Source organism: Schistocerca gregaria, chromosome 4 (assembly GCF_023897955.1).
Source record: "Schistocerca gregaria isolate iqSchGreg1 chromosome 4, iqSchGreg1.2, whole genome shotgun sequence".
Classification (NCBI taxonomy): domain Eukaryota; kingdom Metazoa; phylum Arthropoda; class Insecta; order Orthoptera; family Acrididae; genus Schistocerca; species Schistocerca gregaria.
The window spans coordinates 395,306,039-395,325,477 of NC_064923.1; the positions used below are offsets into that span (position 1 = coordinate 395,306,039).

At 38.7% G+C, this 19,439-nt stretch overlaps 1 protein-coding gene across 2 annotated transcripts in view; it reads left to right on the plus strand.

The window, feature by feature from the left end:
- LOC126365854 (alpha-tubulin N-acetyltransferase-like) overlaps window positions 1-19,439 on the plus strand; it is a 101,697-nt gene that overhangs the window by 15,893 nt on the left and 66,365 nt on the right. For both annotated transcript variants that reach the window (XM_050008516.1, XM_050008517.1), the window contains exons 3-4: window positions 3,621-3,792; window positions 11,205-11,352. In XM_050008516.1, coding sequence (XP_049864473.1) covers window positions 3,621-3,792; window positions 11,205-11,352 — 320 coding nt within the window. The remainder of the gene's footprint in view (window positions 1-3,620; window positions 3,793-11,204; window positions 11,353-19,439) is intronic.

A 19,439-nucleotide genomic window follows, 5' to 3' on the forward strand; every position in this document is an offset into this window, starting at 1 on the left:
TTTCCTTTCTTTTCCAAATTTGGAACAAAGCTTAAATGTTCATATGATATTCGAAGTTCTTAATGCATGACAGGCACAACTTCACTCTTGCAACTCTGAACTCTGACAAGTTAGAACGTGTTCCATCTTGGTGCTGCCAGTCTCAACGGATCAGGATGTTGGACAGATTACATCAAACGGTTGAAGTGTCAGCAGTTATTATTATAAAAAAAAATAATTCACTGAATTTTTTGATCGCACCTTGTGTTTTTTACCAACTGCTGAATCAGAAGTAACTGTGATGGGTCAACAGAATCACAAATGGAAAAAAAAACCATGAGTGCAGTGTCTTATGTAGCACTCTTAATGTGATGATGTAAGTGGTTTTTCCTTGTATATAGCACAGCTGAAAGCAAGGGCAAAATACAGCCATAATTTTTGGGTAGAATATTTCGGAGGTGAAATAGTCCCCCATTTGGATCTCCAGGTGGGGACTACTGTGGAGGACGTTGTTACCAGGAGAAAGAAAACTGATGTTCTACGGACTGGAGCATAGAATGTCAGATCCCTTAATTGGACAGGTAGGTTAAAAAATTTAAAAAGGGAAATGGATAGGTTAAAACTTTATATTGTGGGAATTAGTGAAGTTTGGTAGCAGGAGGAACAAGACTTCTGGTCAGATGACTACAGGGTTATAAATACAAAATCAAGTCGCAGTAATACTTGTAGGTTTAATAACGAATAAAAAAAATTGGAGCGTGGATAAGCTGCTACGAACAGCATAGTGAACACATTATTGTGGCCAAGATAGACAAGAGGCCCACTTCTACATCAGTAGTACAAGTTTATATGCCAACTAGCTTTGCAGATGATGAAGAGAGAGAAGAAATGTATGATGAGATAACAGAAATTATTCAGATGGTGAAGGGAGATGGAAAATTTAATAGTCGTGGAGGACTGGAATTCAATAGTAGGAAAAGGAAGAAAAGGAAAAGTAGTAGGTGAATATGGAATGGGGGTAAGGAATGAAAGAGGAAGCTGCCTGGTAGAATTTTGCACAGAGCATAACTTAATCAAGGCTAAAACTTGGTTTAAGAATCACGAAAGAAGGTTGTGTACGTGGAAGAGGCCTGGAGACAATGGAATGTTTCAGGTCGTTTATGTAATGGTAAGACAGAGATTTAGGAACCAGGTTTTAAATTGTAAGACATTTCTAGGGGCAGATGTGGACTCTGACCACAATCTACTGGTTATGAACGGTAGATTAAAACTGAAGAAACTGCATGAAGTTGGGAGTTTAAGGAGATGGCATTTGGATAAACAAAAAGAACCAGAGGTTGTAGAGTGTTTCAGAGAGCACTAGGGAATGATTGGTAAGAATGGGGGAAAGAAATGCAGTAGAAGAAGAGTTGATAGCTTTGAGAGACGAAGTGATGAAGGCAGCAGTGGATCAAGTATGTGAAAGGACAAGGGCTAATAGAAATCCTTGGGTAACAGAAGAGATTTTGAATTTAATTGATGAAAGGAGAAAATATAAAAACGCAGTAAATGAAGCAGGCAAAAAGGAATACAAGCGTCTCAAAAATGATATCGACAGCAAGTGCAAAATGGCTAAGGAGGTATGGCTAGAGGACAAATGTAAAGATGTAGAGGCATATATCACTAGGAGTAAGATAGAAACTGCCTGCAGGAAAATTACAGAGACCTTAACCACTTGTATGGATATTAAGAGCGCAGATGGAAACCCAGTTCTAAGCGAAGAAGGGAAGGCAGAAAGGTGGAAGGAGTATATAGAGGGTCTATACAAGATCAATGTACTTGAGGGCAATATTATGGAAATGGAAGAGGACGCAAGAGAAAATGAAATGGGAGATATACTACTGTTTGAAGAATTTGACAGAGCACTGAAAGACCTAAGTCGAAACAAGGCCCTGGGAGTAGACAACATGCCATTAGAACTACTGATAGCATTGGGTGAACCAGCCCTGACAAAACTTTACCATCTAATGGGCAAGACATATGAGACAGGCAAAATATCCTGAGACTTTAAGAAGAATATAATAATTCCAATCCCAAAATAAGCAAGTGTTGACAGGTGTGAAAATTACCAAACTATCAGTTTAATAAGTCATGGCTGCAAAATACTAACATAGATTCTTTGCAGACAAATTGAAAAACTGTAGAAGCTGACCTCAGGGAAGATCAGTTGGGATTCTGTAGAAATGTTGGAACACCTGATACATTACTTACGCTACAACTTATCTTAGAATACAGATTAAGGGAAGGGAAACCTACATTTGTAGCATTTGTGGAGTTAGAGAAAGCTTTTGACAATGTTGGCTGGAATATTCTCTTTCAAATTCCAAAGATGGCAGACATCAAATACAGGGAGCGTAATGCTATTTACATTTTGTACAAGAAACCAGATGGCATTTAAGAGTCGAAAGCCATGAAAGGGAAGCAGCGGTGAGGAAGGGAGTGAGACAGGGTTGTAGCCTATCTCCAATGTTACTCAATCTTTATATTGAGCAAGCACTAAACGAAACAAAAGAAAAATTCGGAGTAGTAATTAAAATCCAATGAAAAGAAATAAAAACTTTGAGGTTGGCCGATGACATTGTAATTCTGTCAGAGACAGAAAAGAACTTGGATCAGCAGTTGAACAGAATGGACAGTGTCTTGAAAGGAGGATATAAGATGAACATTAGTAGAAGCAAAACAAGGGTAATGGAACGTAGTCAAATTAAATCAGGTGATGCCGAGGGAATTAGATTAGGAATGAGACACTTACTGTAGTAGAAGAGTTTTGCTATTTCGGGAGCAAAATAACTGATGATGGTTGAAGTAGGGAGGATAAAAAATGTAGGCTGGCAAAGGCAAGGAAAACTTTTCTGGAGAAGAGAAATTTGTTAAGATCAAGTATAGATTTAAATGTCAGGAAGTTGTTTCTGAAAGTATTTGTATGGAGTGTAGCCATGTTTGAAAGTGAAACATGGACGATAATTAGTTTAGATGAGAAAAGGCTAGAAGGCTTTGAGATGTTGTGCTACAGGAGAATGCTGAATTTAAATGGGTAGATCACGTAACTAATGAGGTGGTACTGAATAGAATTGGGGAGAAGAGGAATTTGTGGCACAACTTGACTAGAAGAAGGGATCGGTTGGTAGGACATGTTATGTGCCATCAAGGGATCATCAATTTAGTATTGGAGGAAAGTGCGGAGGGTAAAAATCGTAGAGGGAGATCAAGGCATTAATATGCTAAACAGATTCAGAAGGATGTAGGCTGTGGTAGTTACGGAGATGAAGCAGCTCGCAAAGGATAGAGTAGCATGGAGAGCTGCATCAAACCAGTTTCTGGACTGAAGACAACAACAACAACAACATAGTACATACATTGTAATTAATCAGAGTTTCACATTTTGTGCTTCCTCTTTTTATGTCAGTGAAGGCACTACCACTTACAAAACCTGAACAGTCCTGCTCCTGCATTAACGTTCATGCTATAGTTGCTTCTATGCCAGTTGCTAATAAACAGACTGCCTCATTCTGCACTGTATACTTAATATTTCATTGATAAGATTTATTTTTTCTTCAAAAATATATTTTAATGAATGTTACGTTTTACTTACAATGTTTCAGTGGGAAAGGTACAGTTATTGGCCTGCTTAAAGTGGGACGGAAGAAACTGTTTGTGTTTGATGCAACTGGAGCCCATAAAGAAGTGGAGCCTCTTTGTATACTAGACTTTTACATCCATGAGTCAAAGCAACGTATGGGAATGGGAAAAATATTGTATGAGTATATGCTGCAGGTAGGTGTCACCACATTAAGACTATTTTTACATCATACTGCATTTTACAATGGATAGTATATTGAAGCTGAAGTACTAATGTAGTAAAATGTAGTATGAAAAGATGTGAAAAATAAATGAAAAAATTGCACTGAGTGAATAAATTGGAGTTGATGTTACAGCCAAGGAAGACACTTGGAAAGCTGTGTAAAATTATCAACTTGTGTGCCGTCACAATTGTGTTAGTGTATACAGGATGTCATAAGTCTCTGTTCTCTTACAAAATATGTAAAGGAAATAGATTTGATTGTGTGTATTGTAAGTCAACATTGGAAGAAATCTAAATAATACAATAGTACAGAAAATTTCTGGTATGGATAGTATCTTGAAAGGATATTGTGCAGACATCCTTCGGGTTAAGTGTTCTTATTGACTGATATTATTTTGATTTCTAATTTATAAATTTAATAAAAAGATGCTTTTTGTTTGTTGCAAAATTTCTGTAAGTCTTAACACAGTTGTGCCAATGATGATTGCCCTGTGGTGCAAGGACAAGCTCAGATTCAGTTAATCATTGCATGCCAGTGACAGATACTGCAAATTAAATGCTCGATTTACTCATATTTGCTCTGTTGCTACTTACTGATCTTCTGTGAGGACCCTTGTTTGTTATTCATTCCATGTGTGAATAGCCCAGTGACCATCGTTTGGAACATTTATTTACACCTAGGCAAGGCACTTGCACCTCGAGATGAATACCTTAATCCAGCAACTCTCCCCCAGTTTTTTCTTACTTGGATTTCAATTCACAGCACCCAGTGTGGGTAAATACTATGTCATCTGGTTGGAGCATTCTAATTGAACAGCTTCTTTTTTATCTTGATCTGTGTCTCCTCAGTGACTATACTCCTATCCACTTTAATGCCACCCATGGTACCTTTTTGGCTGTTGATCGTAAGATCTCGTCCCCTAGTCTCGTGCCTGTGCTACAGTGGCTGCTACATGATGATCTTTGTGACATGACCACTTTATGGTGATAATGTAACTCCCTTGTCACTGCCCAATGGGCGAATTACCATGTTCGACTCTTAGATGTGCCAATCGGCAGTTGTATACCTCTACTCTCACATTCATACCCTCTTGTCAGATTGCATTGAAGAGGTTGTGGGATGTGTCTGATGCGAACATCCATCCTGCCGTATAACACAAGGGGAAAGGTTGACCTAAATTTAAATAATGTAAACGCAGTTCTAAGCAACGAAGTGGAAACAGAAAGGTGGAAGGAGTATATAGAGGGTCTATACAAGGATGATGTACTTGAGGACAACATTATGGAAGTGGAAGAGGATGTAGATGAAGATGAAATGGGAGATACGATACTGCGTGAAGAGTATGACAGAGAACTGAAAGACCTAAGTCGAAACAAGGCCCCCGGAGTAGACAACATTCCATTAGAACTACTGACGGCCTTGGGGGAGCCAGTCATGACAAAACTTTACCAGCTGGTGAGCAAGATATATGAGACAGGCGAAATACCCTCAGACTTCAAGAAGAATATAATAATTCCAATCCCAAAGAAAGCAGGTGCTGACAGATGTGAAAATTACCAAAATATCAGTTTAATAAGCCACGGCTGCAAAATACTAACGCGAATTCTTTTCAGACGAATGGAAAAACTGGTAGATGCGGACCTCGGGGAGGATCAGTTTGGATTCTGTAGAAATGTTGGAACACATGAGGCAATACTGACCTTACGACTTATCTTAGAAGAAAGATTAAGAAAAGGCAAACCTACGTTTCTAGCATTTGTAGACTTAGAGAAAGCTTTTGACAATGTTGACTGGAATACTCTTTCAAATTCTAAAGGTGGCAGGGGTAAAATACAGGGAGCGAAAGGCTATTTACAATTTGTACAGAAACCAGATGGCAGTTATGAGAGTCGAGGGGGCATGGAAGGGAAGCAGTGGTTGGTAAGGAGTGAGACAGGGTTGTAGCCTCTCCGCGATGTTATTCAATCTTTATATTGAGCAAGCAGTAAAGGAAACAAAAGAAAAATTTGGAGTAGGTATTAAAATTCATGAAGAAGAAGTAAAAACTTTGAGGTTCGCCGATGACATTGTAATTTTGTCAGAGACTGCGAAGGACTTGAAAGAGCAGTTGAACGGAATAGACAGTGTCTTGAAAGGAGGATATAAGATGAACATCAACAAAAGCAAAACGAGGATAATGGAATGTAGTCGAATTAAATCGGGTGATGCTGAGGGAATTAGATTAGGAAATGAGACTCTTAAAGTAGTAAAGGAATTTTGCTATTTGGGGAGCAAAGTAACTGATGATGGTCGAAGTAGAGAGGATATAAAATGTAGACTGGAAATGGCAAGAAAAGCGTTTCTGAAGAAGAGAAATTTGTTATCATCGAGTATAGATTTAAGTGTCAGGAAGTCGTTTCTGAAAGTATTTGTATGGAGTGTAGCCATGTATGGAAGTGAAACATGGATGATAAATAGTGTGGACAAGAAGAGAATAGAAGCTTTCTAAATGTGGTACTACAGAAGAATGCTGAAGATTAGATGGGTAGATCACATAACTAATGAGGAGGTATTGAATAGGATTGGGGAGAAGAGAAGTTTGTGGCACTACTTGACTAGAAGAAGGGATCGGTTGGTAGGACAGGTTTTAAGGCATCAAGGGATCACAAATTTAGCATTGGAGGGCAGCGTGGAGGGTAAAAATTGTAGAGGGAGACCAAGAGATGAATACACTAAGCAGATTCAGAAGGATGTAGGTTGCAGTAGGTACTGGGGGATGAAGAAGCTTGCACAGGATAGAGTATCATGGAGAGCTGCATCAAACCAGTCTCTGGACTGAAGACCACAACAACAACAAATGAGTGTGTAATAAAATGGTGACCTAATCTTGTTGTGTTGGAGTGAATAAACTGTAGTGCTTTTGTTAACGGTGATGAATTGTAAGTGTGGGATTATGAGTCAAAAGAATCAAATTAAATTTACTGTGTAACTCGAAAACTATAAAACAGACTCATATAATTACTCAGACATAAAAAAAACACAATCAAGAAAATTAAACTTTATTTGCTAGCATAAAATATAGTTGCTACAAATACATATTGCAGATGATGTTGAATAATAAGTATGCATGCTTCCAGAAATGCTCTCAGTTACTTGAAATACACCGATCGTTCCAACAATGTGTAATAATACAAAAAAAAGCTGTAAAATTCGAATACTGCACAGGCAGCAGTTCTTGGCCAGTCAGAACTAAGTATTGTGAAGATAGTTTTGTGTGGTTGTTAAGGTAGTTTTGTGTGTCTGGTGTATAATGGTGGGTTGGAAAACTGTTAATTTCTGGAAAATATTTGTTTACTGCATGAGAAATGGGTATGCAAAATATGCACAGCATGACAAAAAGAGTGAAGCTCCCAGAAGACATGGTTGGGTATCAATGAAACTTAGAACATGAATGCACCATTGGCAGATACATAATTGATTCGAATTGCAGTTCTCTGTGATAGGTAGATTGGACACTAAAGTGATGAAAGTTGTAAATGTTTGGTGCTGTTATGTGGCCTTTTAAGGTACAGCACAGTGTGAACAGTGCCAGATGTTGAGTGATCACTGTGAAGGACTTGGAGATGCAATGTACTTGTATGAGACAGCATTATCAGCACATAACAGTGTTCGGAATGGACCTCCTTCTGGCTTTCTATTTGTCTGGCTAGTCGAATCTTGTAATAACCAGATTTGTGGGGCCATTTGGATGTGACAGTGGCTTGCTGTTAGATTACATGGGTACCTGAGGGTTGGAGTACTCATTGTCAAGGTTTTGCTCGACCACCACAAGGGAGGATTAGTGCATTGTACAAGCACATCACAACCACCTTCATGTGAGCATTTGCCATCTGAGGAGAAGTACTGGACTCCTGCAACATTCAGACACCATTGGTCGAATAGTAGCAGCAGCTGGACTTGTGAATTTCTATCCTACACATAGGATTCTTTTAACACAGGAACACAAAAGGCTGCATTTGGAGTGGTGTCATGACTGGGAAGCACGGACAGCTGATAAATGTCATTAGATTATGTTCAGTGTTGAATTGTGGTTCCATACCGCTCCAGGTGACCATTGTTGACGAGTATGATGGCAACCTGGAGAGTTCTCTATCTCATTCTTCGAATGTTTAGGAGAGCCACAGTGGTGTTACTCCCAGTGTCATGGTGTGGGGAGCCATGATTGAGGGAACTCTGACAGCACAGCAGTATATCACAAACATCCTGTGTTCTCGCGTGTTACCTCTCATAATGCAATATTGTGGCTCGATTTTTCAACAGGACAATGCTTCTTCTATACATGGCACATCTTTATGAACTGTCTACATGATGTTGAATTAGGCTTACTCCTATGGCTAGCAAGATGATGAGATCTGTCCCCAATAGAAAATTTGTGGGACCAGCTTGGATGTCAACAATTTTGCAGTGCCGTTGTGTTTGATATTGAGTACCGATTACAACAGTTGTGAGCTAGCTTGCTCAGCAGAGTATACAATGGTTTTATGACCCCTTCTCAATAAATCAATGTATGTGTCCAGACCATAGGTGATGTATTGTGATCCTGATATTTCGGTTCATACAGCCAAGTTACTTGTAAATGTGAATCAATTTTGTAATCATTGCAATAACATCAGATCATCTCAATCCATGAAGTTTCATTTTGATTTCTCCTCCTGTTTAGGTGATTCCCTTTTTTGTCAGGCAGTGTATTTAAAGGTACTGAATGATTGAGAGCACATGTCACTATTATTTTTGTCATTAGCAGAAAAGTTATTGGAAAGGATGGGGAGCAAAAACATCATCTACACTGTATTGTAGATTGAAAAATTACAATATTATGAATTCATGAACATTTTATTTTAAAGAGAAAATAATTACCATTCTCTTACATTACTTTTGAAACTGAGAACCTGTTCACAGTTAAATCTTTTTCAAACATACCCCATTGGCTGTCCCTCACCTCATTGCAGGATTCTGAGACAGTGTGGTGAAGTTGACATGTGTTGCTGGAATTTCATGATTCTACATTGAAAATAATGTCTCCAGATCACATCCGAATGCTCCATAAATGTGGATACTGCACAATTCAACCAGATCTACAAACTGAGACCCACAATCAGGCCCCTTTCAAACTCTGTCGGGTGCTGATAATGCTGTCTCAAATGAGTAAATGATATGTGTGTCCTTCACAATGATCACTGAACATCTGATGCTGTTCATGCCCCGTATATACCCTAATGGGCCTGGTAACAACATTAACCATGAACATCTAATAAGGCTCCTGTACTGTTGTGGTTGCTGTCATGAGCTTGATGCCATGGGATTGCAGCTCAAAAGTGTGAAAATTTGAAATGTAGAACTGACAGATTTATCTAGAATATTCATCCAGTACACTTTTCTGCTTGTGGCACCCATGAAACTGTTTCAGTTCAGTGACTGATATGACTCAGTCCAAGGCTTAATCACATCAAATCACAGTTCTCAAAACACTCAAGGCTGATATTGTGCATACACATTGTTTCACTAGTGAATCAATTCTTTATGTCTATTACACATGTGAAAACTGTCCTGGTTTATCCACACGTAAAGAAGAGTGCATAGTTCACAGTTTACTCAGTATTAATCATTGTCTTTCTGCAGTTGACACAGTACAATACACTTATTGATATAAATGTATTATCCATGTCTGCACACATGAAAACTAACACAGCAGTGATGCTGTACATCAGCAATCAGCATTCTCGAAGTCACCACTCTACCACTCGATTGTTTTGTCTTGATAGTCTAAAACAGGCTCTCTTACAACAATGATATCTACAGACCATTGAACCATGAATATTTTTGTAATATTTCAATGTATCAGCATTTATTGCGAAAAATCACGAATAAAACAAGAAAGAAAAAAAATCTATGAAATTATAGCTCTGGGAGAATACACAGTTGGATTGTAGAAAGGGGTATAGCAGTTCCCTCTCTGCCACCCGCTAGTTGACCAAAGACATAGCAACAGCTTTTCAGGATCCTCGAAGGGCCCCTGCAATGTTTTGACTGGCATCGTTCACAGACTGCCTTCGTCACTTTTAAATGGCTTCTCACAAAGGTTCACCATCTAATTAAATGTAGTAAAAGGGAATACTGGAAGTGTTATGTTTTCTGTTAGGGAATGTATACCTTTCATCCCAGGTGTGGGCCAAGCTTCATTGTCTTCTGGGCCACCAAAGACCAATAACTGTTCTGGGTCTTTTCCTTCATGGTGGTATTTGTTCCAATGCAGTGATTTCTGCAGAATATCATGCACTGCACTTTGTGACTGCATCGGTGTCCTCTTCTTACTTGGCTACCATTTTAACAAACAAAAGATAAGTTGGAGACATCTCTCTGTCCATTAATCCTTGTCACAGCAAGTTAGACAATGAACGTTTCACTTATTTGGAATGCTTCAGGCTCTTCAAACAGTTTGGCGCCAATTAAATTCATAATCAGGTGAGCTAACATCTGAATGTTACAGAGACTCCATCTACTCAGGGTCTTCAACTATATTTGGCTAGAAGGAGTGTTCCCTTCAGTGACAAGATAGTATCATTGTTCTGATCCTTAAACCAGGCAAGAAACCCATGTCTGTAGACAGCTATGAACCAATTACTCACCAATTTCCTCTGCAAACTGCTTGAAAGGATGGTAGGTCTTTAACATAATAGGTACTAGAATAATTTGAAAGTAAGAAGACAAGTGGTGGTGTGATGTTTTGTGCTATAGACACCGTCCCAGTTAATGCACCAGTGCAACAGTGTAATTCTACGGCATCTGCCTTGTAATGTAAGCGTTGTGCTGCACATTGAACATTTAGAAATGATTTTCATGTTAGTGCACATGTGTGACAGCTATTGTCTTGTTGCAGTGTTTGTTGTGGCTCACCTAAAACAAAAACAATACGTATTATATTAATAATCATCAGCAGTAATATTGCATGTATATAACTTTTTTCAAATGCTGAAAGTGTGAAACATGTCTCCATTTGATGCATACCACAGTGTCACCATTTCTTAGAGGGAAGTATGTGTTGTGGAACAGAAACGAGAGCACACTTTTGATTTTGCAAACTACTCTCCTTTCCTTTCTGAGTCGAGTGCATCAAACTACTGTCTTCTTAGCTGCACACCAATGTAGCTGGGTCAGGTCATGATAAATGTGTACACACCTCTATACACTCATCATTAATCAACCACAGTAGTATGACTTTTGCTCTACAACACAGCCATTTTTAATTTTAGCAACAGTTCACTGGAAATAAATTTAAATTTTCTGTGTGTTTTTAAATAATTCCAGTTGCTGCTTCATTGTATGATGTTGAAAACCTTGTTGCAGGAGGAGAGTGTCTTGCCCATTCATTTGGCAATTGACAGACCATCAGAGAAGTTCATGAATTTCCTTCTAAAACATTATGGTCTGAGGAATATTCTACCACAAAATAATAATTTTGTTGTGTATGATGGATTCTTTGAAAACAATCCAGGTGAAGGATTAGTGCTTTCTCTTATGCATTTATTGTTCAGTTTAATGCAAAATATCCTATTATTGTCTAGCAGTAATATTGATGATTGGATTACATGCTGTTGCCCTACTAACTCTCAATACAATTAAAGTGTCACTGTTGATCCAGAAGAGACAACCCCCCCCCCCCCCCTCTCTCCCATTTTCACCTTAACGATAAAGTGATAATTGTCAGATAGCCTCAGAAAATGCTTGGAGATTAGAGGCTGCTAGGAATAAATACTCTTTGCTTTGATAAGGTATGTTATCCATGTTTTTCCAAGATAACAAAAAATAGTACTAACAGTTCATAATTTTTTATAGTTATCAGTTTTGTTGTAAGCAGTTTGTAGTCTTATGCAAAGTTTACTATTTGATGTCAGAAAGACACCATTTGGAGATTGCTTTGTAGAGCAGAATCTTTGGGAGTCTGAGACAGTTTAGACATAGACAGCAGTCTCCACAGCATTGATTGTGCCACAGAACTTCATTTCAAAGCTTTGAAAATTGTTTTCAGGCACAGAAGACTATAGTCATAGATTGGTAAGAGCTGGGCCAAAAGTAACGCCAACAACTAGATTGGTAGTTAGCCTTAAATGAACAGCAAAATCCAACAGTAGGTGCATGGCATTTGCTTGTACAGCTTGTAACTTTCTCGGGAATTATAGTTTCCTGACAGACTCTGTCAGAAGTCCAAAGCAGTTGGATGTAGTACGAGATTTATAGCAGTGTTTGTTTCTCAAAGCCATGCAGAGATTAACCTTTTCATTTTGGATAAAATAGTTTTGGGTATTGTACCATGTTATTGTAATTACTAAAACAAGTAAATTGCCGATGTTTTGACTGACTTGCTGTGGTCCTCTTCAGTGCGACTCGCTGCTTTGTACTAGTGAATGTCTTCTGTTATGTACTGTAATTTCTGGTTATCTGATGGAACTGACGTCATATATCTGAGATGTCATGGGACAATTTGAAGATGCTGTTACAGAGTGATGGCCATACAGTACGCTATGCCTGTGTTACCCTGGTGGTTGATTGGAAGGCAACTCGAGAAGATGATTGGTAGAAGAGAGCATGTCAGCTATCTGTTGCCTGTGCCTTTCTGGTAAGTGATTGGTGGGCAAACTCTTGTGGTTGAAAGGCAATAGCCGTAACAACACGAACAAGGAGTTACCTATGGTGGCGGACCATGTGTGTTCACTAGCCAGTTGTGCCACATGATCTGGGTTTGGCTGTGCAGATAGTGGCCGAGAGCAAACTGCCGTGTGTCTTTAACACCTTGCTGCAGGAAAGCATCATCCCCTGGATACAAGCTGCTGATATGCTATTGCCTTCCAATCACTGAGAGTTTGCCCACTGGTCACTTACCAGAGTGGCACATGCAGTAAACAGCCAATACACTACCTTCTAGAGTTGCTTTCCGATCAGCACTAGAGTAAGACAGCAGCATACCGTACAAACATCCATCCATAACTCCCTCATCAAATTGTCAATGACATCTCAGATATGTGATGCTGGTAGATAGCAGGTAACAAAAAATGACAGTATACAGCAGTGAACGGGTCTGAAAACTGCAGCAAATTTGTGAAAATGTTGGCAGTTTAGTTGTTCTTGCAGTTACAGTAGTGTGGTTCAATACCCACAATTATTTAATCCAAAATAACACTGGCTGTGAATACCTAGAAAGTTAAACCTTTTTATTGTAGAGCCAGAAACCTCTAGATTGGACCATGAATGAATGAAGGAATGTGCTCTCAATTGGTGTATCATGTTTGTCTTCAGAATGATTCGTTTGAGTGTGAAATGTTACCAATGACAATTACAGTAAAATCCTGGGAAAACAAAACCGGTGGTGGTGGTGGTGGTGGTGGTGGTGGTGGTGGTGGTGGTGGTGGAAGGGCATATGGTGCTTTGCATCCGTGGTGTTGATAGGAAGTATACTGACAACTTCCAGAGGGCCAAAGATGAAGTACTGCAAAAATGTGGACAATTTTTCAGCTCTGATGAATGACTTAATCTTATAGAGCATCCCAGGCATTTATGGGAAGATGAATTGCAGCCTGTCAGCTGTCACCAAATGCCCATGCAGCTGCACAGTTATTTCTTACAAAGAAAACTGAACAGAGCTCTGAAGCACGTAGTAAACATAACCTGTCCCTTGCCAAGCATGTTTCGCAATTTGGGGCACATATCACCATTGGTTGAGATTTTCTGGTTTTGTTAGTTCTTTGAAATCGAGATATCCAATTTCAGTACCTTTAATTGTATGTTTTTTTAATGTTAAGCATCTTGTGACTGAACTTGCTTTGTTCTGTAACACTTCTTGCATCCTGTTCAGGATATAACTCTCAGCACTCAGGCCATTAAGTATAGTCATATTTGGGCTCTGATGCAGTCTGGTTTAGTGTGACTTCTGAAATTTTCCCGGCGTATTTGTTCTTCTAATAATTTCCGGGTATACAGCCGGATCCCGTCGACATTCTGCCACGATATTTCGGCCCAGAGACGTCCGGCCATCATCAGGTGAGTACACAACTACTGAAGAGCCCAGGTGCAGTCGCGGTATTTATGCCGATTCTCGCGCCCGTGTTGACATGCGCGGCATAGCAGAGTTGTATGTGCTGCCCTCGGTGGTGAAAGTAAAAGATCATCTAGTCATTGAGTATCGAATGACGCTGTCTATTCCGCTGTGAATCTATAATTCAATGACTAGATGATCTTTTACTTTCACCACCGAGGGCAGCATGTACAACTCGGCTATGCCGCGCATGTCAACACGTGCGCGAGAATCGGCATAAATACCGCGACTGCACCTGGGCTCTTCAATAGTTGTGTACTCACCTGATGATGGCCGGACGTCTCTGGGCCGAAATATCATGGCAAAATGTCGACGGGATCCGGCTGCATACCTGGAAATTATTAGCAGTCTGATTTAGTTGATTCATTCCATGGAATGAATCTCTCTTTTGCAGACAGTTTAATATGGCTCATGTTTTAAAATTTATGGATATGTTTTATATTAGAGTAAAGGCATTTTGTTCACCAACAGAAGTAAGTAAACAACACTTTTTCAGTACATTATTTTAAAGTATAAATGTCTCGGACACATGGAAACATTTACCAAGGAGAAACACTTTTGGTTTACTTTCAAATTTATCTTCCTGGCATTTCATTTGATAAGGTGGCCATAATGAAAGAGTTTCTTATCCAATATTGTTATTGTGAACATTGTTATTCCTGCCAAAGTGCAATGGATTAATTAATACTAATTTATTACTACAATTTGTATACTATGTTGCTGTAGTTAGAGTACCTAATAGTTTAACAATTGTGGTGACATTGGGAGAATATCGAATGCCTCTTCCTTAGACTTCAACTTTGCAGAACAAATAACATAAACTGAAAACCAGTGTAAAAACTCTTCACAGTCTACTGCCGAAACACAATTTTGTAGATGCGACTAATGACACAAGCATAGCGTAAGTGCAGATTGCCCTATCTAGTGTCATAAGTTCCCACTTGCATCAGTTGAATGGCATAGTGTGGAGTGCTGCCAGGATGAGTCTTGATTATGCCACTAGAATAACACTCAACAGGGTGTGTACGACCCAAAAAATCTGGGGAAAACCCGGGAATTGTTTCTTCCAGGAGAAAACTGGGAAAAACCTGGGAATTTTTCAGAATTCCGAGTATTTTTCATTGCTTTTGCTTTCAGTTAAATTTTTGTAATTTTGACTGGTAAGAAGTGATTCTCTAGCAAAGAATGTTACTATATCCTGCTACTGGAGAATGACACTGCAGCAATAAAATATAAATGGGAGGAAAACAAAAATAAAACTTGAGTGGCAAAGGAAATGTGCCATTTACAACAACAAAACACCATGCACGCACAAGCGTCTGCAAACAGCATAAATATGTCAAAGGCCTTAGGGCGAAGACTGTGTAATACTTCGTAACAATAAACTGCTTTCTATGAGCGTGACATCACAACTGTTTACATTAGGTTCGTTTGACAAGTTGCCAGCGGGCTCACGTGCATGCGCAGTTGACTCGTGTATGAGCAGTATCTTCTCCTGCTTCCCACTACTTGGAGTGTTTCTGTTTGCTGGATCGGCAGAGCAGCAAGCAGCCAGATGCCAATGAGAAAAAATTTCCTCGCGCGCCCTAGCTGCCAGATTTGTGCATGCGAAGGAGGGGGTTAGTATCTATGTGAACCATGTTTGCGTTAAGTTTCCTCTTTGTGTACGAGCTCCCACGTCAAAAGAAAACAAAACGGATTTTTGTGGCCAGGAGCTGTCAAGTGAATGAAAATACATTCACATAATTAGGGAGGGCAAAAACTTTTATTAGTTTCAGTTTTCTGATTTTATTTTGTTTCCAAGTTATTAGCAGTCAAGCATTAATTGCCTTGCAGAACTATGAAGTTATTTTTGTCAGTTTGCTAAAGAACTTTGGCTTTATTAATCTTTCCACTGAGGCACTCAATTTATTTGAAATGTAGTTTTTCATTTCACAATATTGGCTAGTTTTAGCTGTTCGCTGAATTTCAGGTGCACATTTTCATCCTTTGCCTTGTATGGCATTATGCCATAATAAAGAACCAAATATGACATAGTACAATATTGGTACTCAAAGAAAATTTACCTCCCAAAAACCACTCTGAAAAGCTTAATATCAGATGGGACCTACTTCATTGTGAATCTGGAAAAAACCAATGTGCACTTCAAGCTGAATTATGCATTTTAGTGTGGTTTACGAAATTCCGATGCTCTTGGAGTATCCTCTGATGTCCTGTTCTTTCATGGTGTAATGTAAGCTCTCTTCGTGTTTTGTCCATATGGACATCCTACACCACTACGCCACTGCAGCTGTGCATGTGCAATAATGCCTGTTTTCTGGCACTCTCTGGCAACTGCTAAATCGAACCTATTTCCAACAGTCTCGGGATAGTATTGCGAACGGTGGTTCGAAAAGTGTTACTTTCAAAGTAAATTTCTTTTTACGCAAGATGAATTATGTTATGTTTGAGACAGTGGGATGAATTTCTTAAATCACAGAGCGGTTTAAAACTGAACACTTTGAGGACCAGCCATTTACAAGAATTCCAAGCCCAGAAGACCAGACATTTATGTCATTATTTTAAATTTACTGGCACATTTGTATGATGTATCTTAAAGTATAACACAAAAAAGATCAATATTACATGTGAAAGCTTAGCTTCTCTTCTAGCTTATTAATTGTAGAGACCAATATTATATGTGAAAGCTTAGCTTTTCTTGTAGCTATACTATGTATATTAATGTAAACCATAACTTTTCCTCTTTGTGTGTTCACGCTACGTAACAGTGATCTTGCTATTGGCTGACTATAACATGTGTCCTATGCTCTGAATATCTGCAGGGGACTGATGACCTCAGAAGTTGGGTCCCATAGTGCTCAGAGCCATTTGAATATCTGCTATAATCGGCTGGCGAGATGATGCAGCATGAAATATGATTGGTTTACAAAAGCTCATCACAATGTCTATTTCAACGTTCCGGAAACTAACATGCTGTGTTTGGTGCATGCAATCTGAATTTATACTTTCGTAATAGGTGTATGTTTCTGCACAACAAAGGTCTTTTCAAAACTTCTTTCCTTTTTTTCATAAAAAGTCTTTCCAAAAATTCTCTCCCCTTTTCTTTTTCGGGAAGTTCTACGCCAGTGTATAACACGTTAACCATCCAAAGGTTTGATAAGTCTTACAGTTCTGAGGGAAAAATCTACAGAAAACATACTGTCACTTAGCACAGAAAAAGTGTATTTTTGTCCAGGGAAAAAGTATATTTTTTAAACAGGATATCTGGGAAAAATCCACAATTTTTTTTCCTTGTCTGCATGTACACCCTCACACAGTCTTTTCAGAGAATAATGTTTTGTTCTGAGAAATCTTCTCAATGGTGCTAATTTTCCCATGTTCTAATTTGAAGTTCTGAAGTTGAGCTCATTTTCTCCATTTCCCAGAAGCTTCCAGTCTGTGTAAATTTGATTTTTCTGTTCACCTTCATTGGTATACTTAAATCACATTCAACCTGAGAAAGATCAGAGACACTGTTTCTAAGATAACAACCCTATATGGTAGATCTGAAGCATCCACTGTAAGTTCCATACACTTCAAACATTCATGAAGGTAGAACACAATACAATGCGGACTTGGCATGGTGCACTGCCCAGCCCAATCTATTGGTTTGCAAAACAGCTTTCTATTTACCTTCAGTACTACATAAATGATCCAGGGTACTGAATGTCACCTGCTATTCCCTTTATGACCCTCCAGTGAGCTAAAATAGTTCCGCCACTAAAATTGCTCAAGCCTCTACACAGGTTCATGCTGTTCGAAACCAACTGTTTTCTTATAGAGGGCCTTCACTTGGTCAGACTTGGAGAACTTTGCACCCTATCTTTAAAACTAAAGCTCAGGGAATTTTTCACACCAGTTACATGTTAATATGTTACGACATTTCTGGGGTGAGCAGCATGAGTTATGATGCTACCTGATAGATTGGTATGGGCAATGCATAACCTAAAACTTCAGAAGTGTGGCTCACTCGAGGTCAGTAGAGGCAGTCATGCACTGTTGCTATTAAGTCAAAATCTTAAACAAATAAATAGACATTGAACCTGTGACGACGTTCCATGCTTTATTTCTTCATTGATTGTCCTCGGTGTTGACGTACTGCGTTGCTACACTGGCTAAAAAATGGAGTTTTTAATTTCAACACTGACTACTGTAAGTAATGTAGCCTACAGGTGAGCCATTGCATTTCACAGTTGTTTACTTTCACTGTTCACAACCCCCAAATAATACACAGTTATATATGGCCAGCACACTATTGTTTAACTTTCGATAAGCCTCATTGATAGTTTGCAGGTGAACATCCACATACTGCTACAATAGCTTACTATTTAACATCTATGAGTAGTAAAACCTAACCACAGAGTTCACAGTACTTGAAGAATAGGTAGGTACGTGCAGAGCAGACGCTGCCATTGCTTTAACACACAGCCTAATTGTGTAACACCTATTTCACATTTAAGTTGAAGCATTGTTGTTGTTCTAATCAACACAGGTTTCTCGCCTGAAACTTGGCTGTGGACTGACTGTCTCGGGACCAAAAATCGGACCCTTTTATATCCTCACAATAATAGGTGCTGAAACTATACATTGTTCGAAGTTAAAACTTAACTCATTAAATTAACTGAATACATTGAAAAATTGGTTCTTTTTAACAGTTTCTTCTGCTACACGGTTTAAGTCGAATTTATTATTTGCTTAAATCATGAAATTAACATATATTGTTACACAAACAATATTTTCGACAAAACTGGTAATTACTTTTTAATTAATTATGGGTTGTCTTTGCTAACATGCTTCCAAATAGCCAAATAGATACTTTAAGGTTACTAGAATTTCATCTCCCAAATGTTTACCATTATTACAGAATTTATATTTGTTTATAAGTGAACAGTAGAATTTAAGTTACGAAACAATCACTGATTTTACCCTGTAACAAGCATAAAATATCCACAAGTTATACTTTAACAAATAATTAGGCATCTTCATGATAAGGGATGTCCTTTCTTGGTAAACGAGGATTACATTTTAAGATACATATCACTTTGTACAAGTCCTGTCTTACTAAAAGAAATAAATCCTCATGGATTGCTAAAAACTAAATTATACTGCACATTGAAGATCACTTTCAGCCAGAAAATGTCACTTGCTCAGTGTTCAGTATATTTCGCAAGCACTTTCACACTGCCGGCCGCGGTGGTCTAGCAGTTCTAGGCGCTCAGTCCGGAACCGTGCGACTGCTATGGTCGCAGGTTCGAATCCTGCCTCTTGCATGGATGTGTGTGATGTCCTTAGGTTAGTTAGGTTTAGGTAGTTCTAAGTTCTAGGCGACTGATAACCACGAGACAAAATACCCTACTTTAGTACACTTACTTTTGCTTTTAACTTAATTGTAAGAAAAAAAGTTTAACACTAATGGCAAATTATAGTCATTCCATCATAAATAGATTCATTTT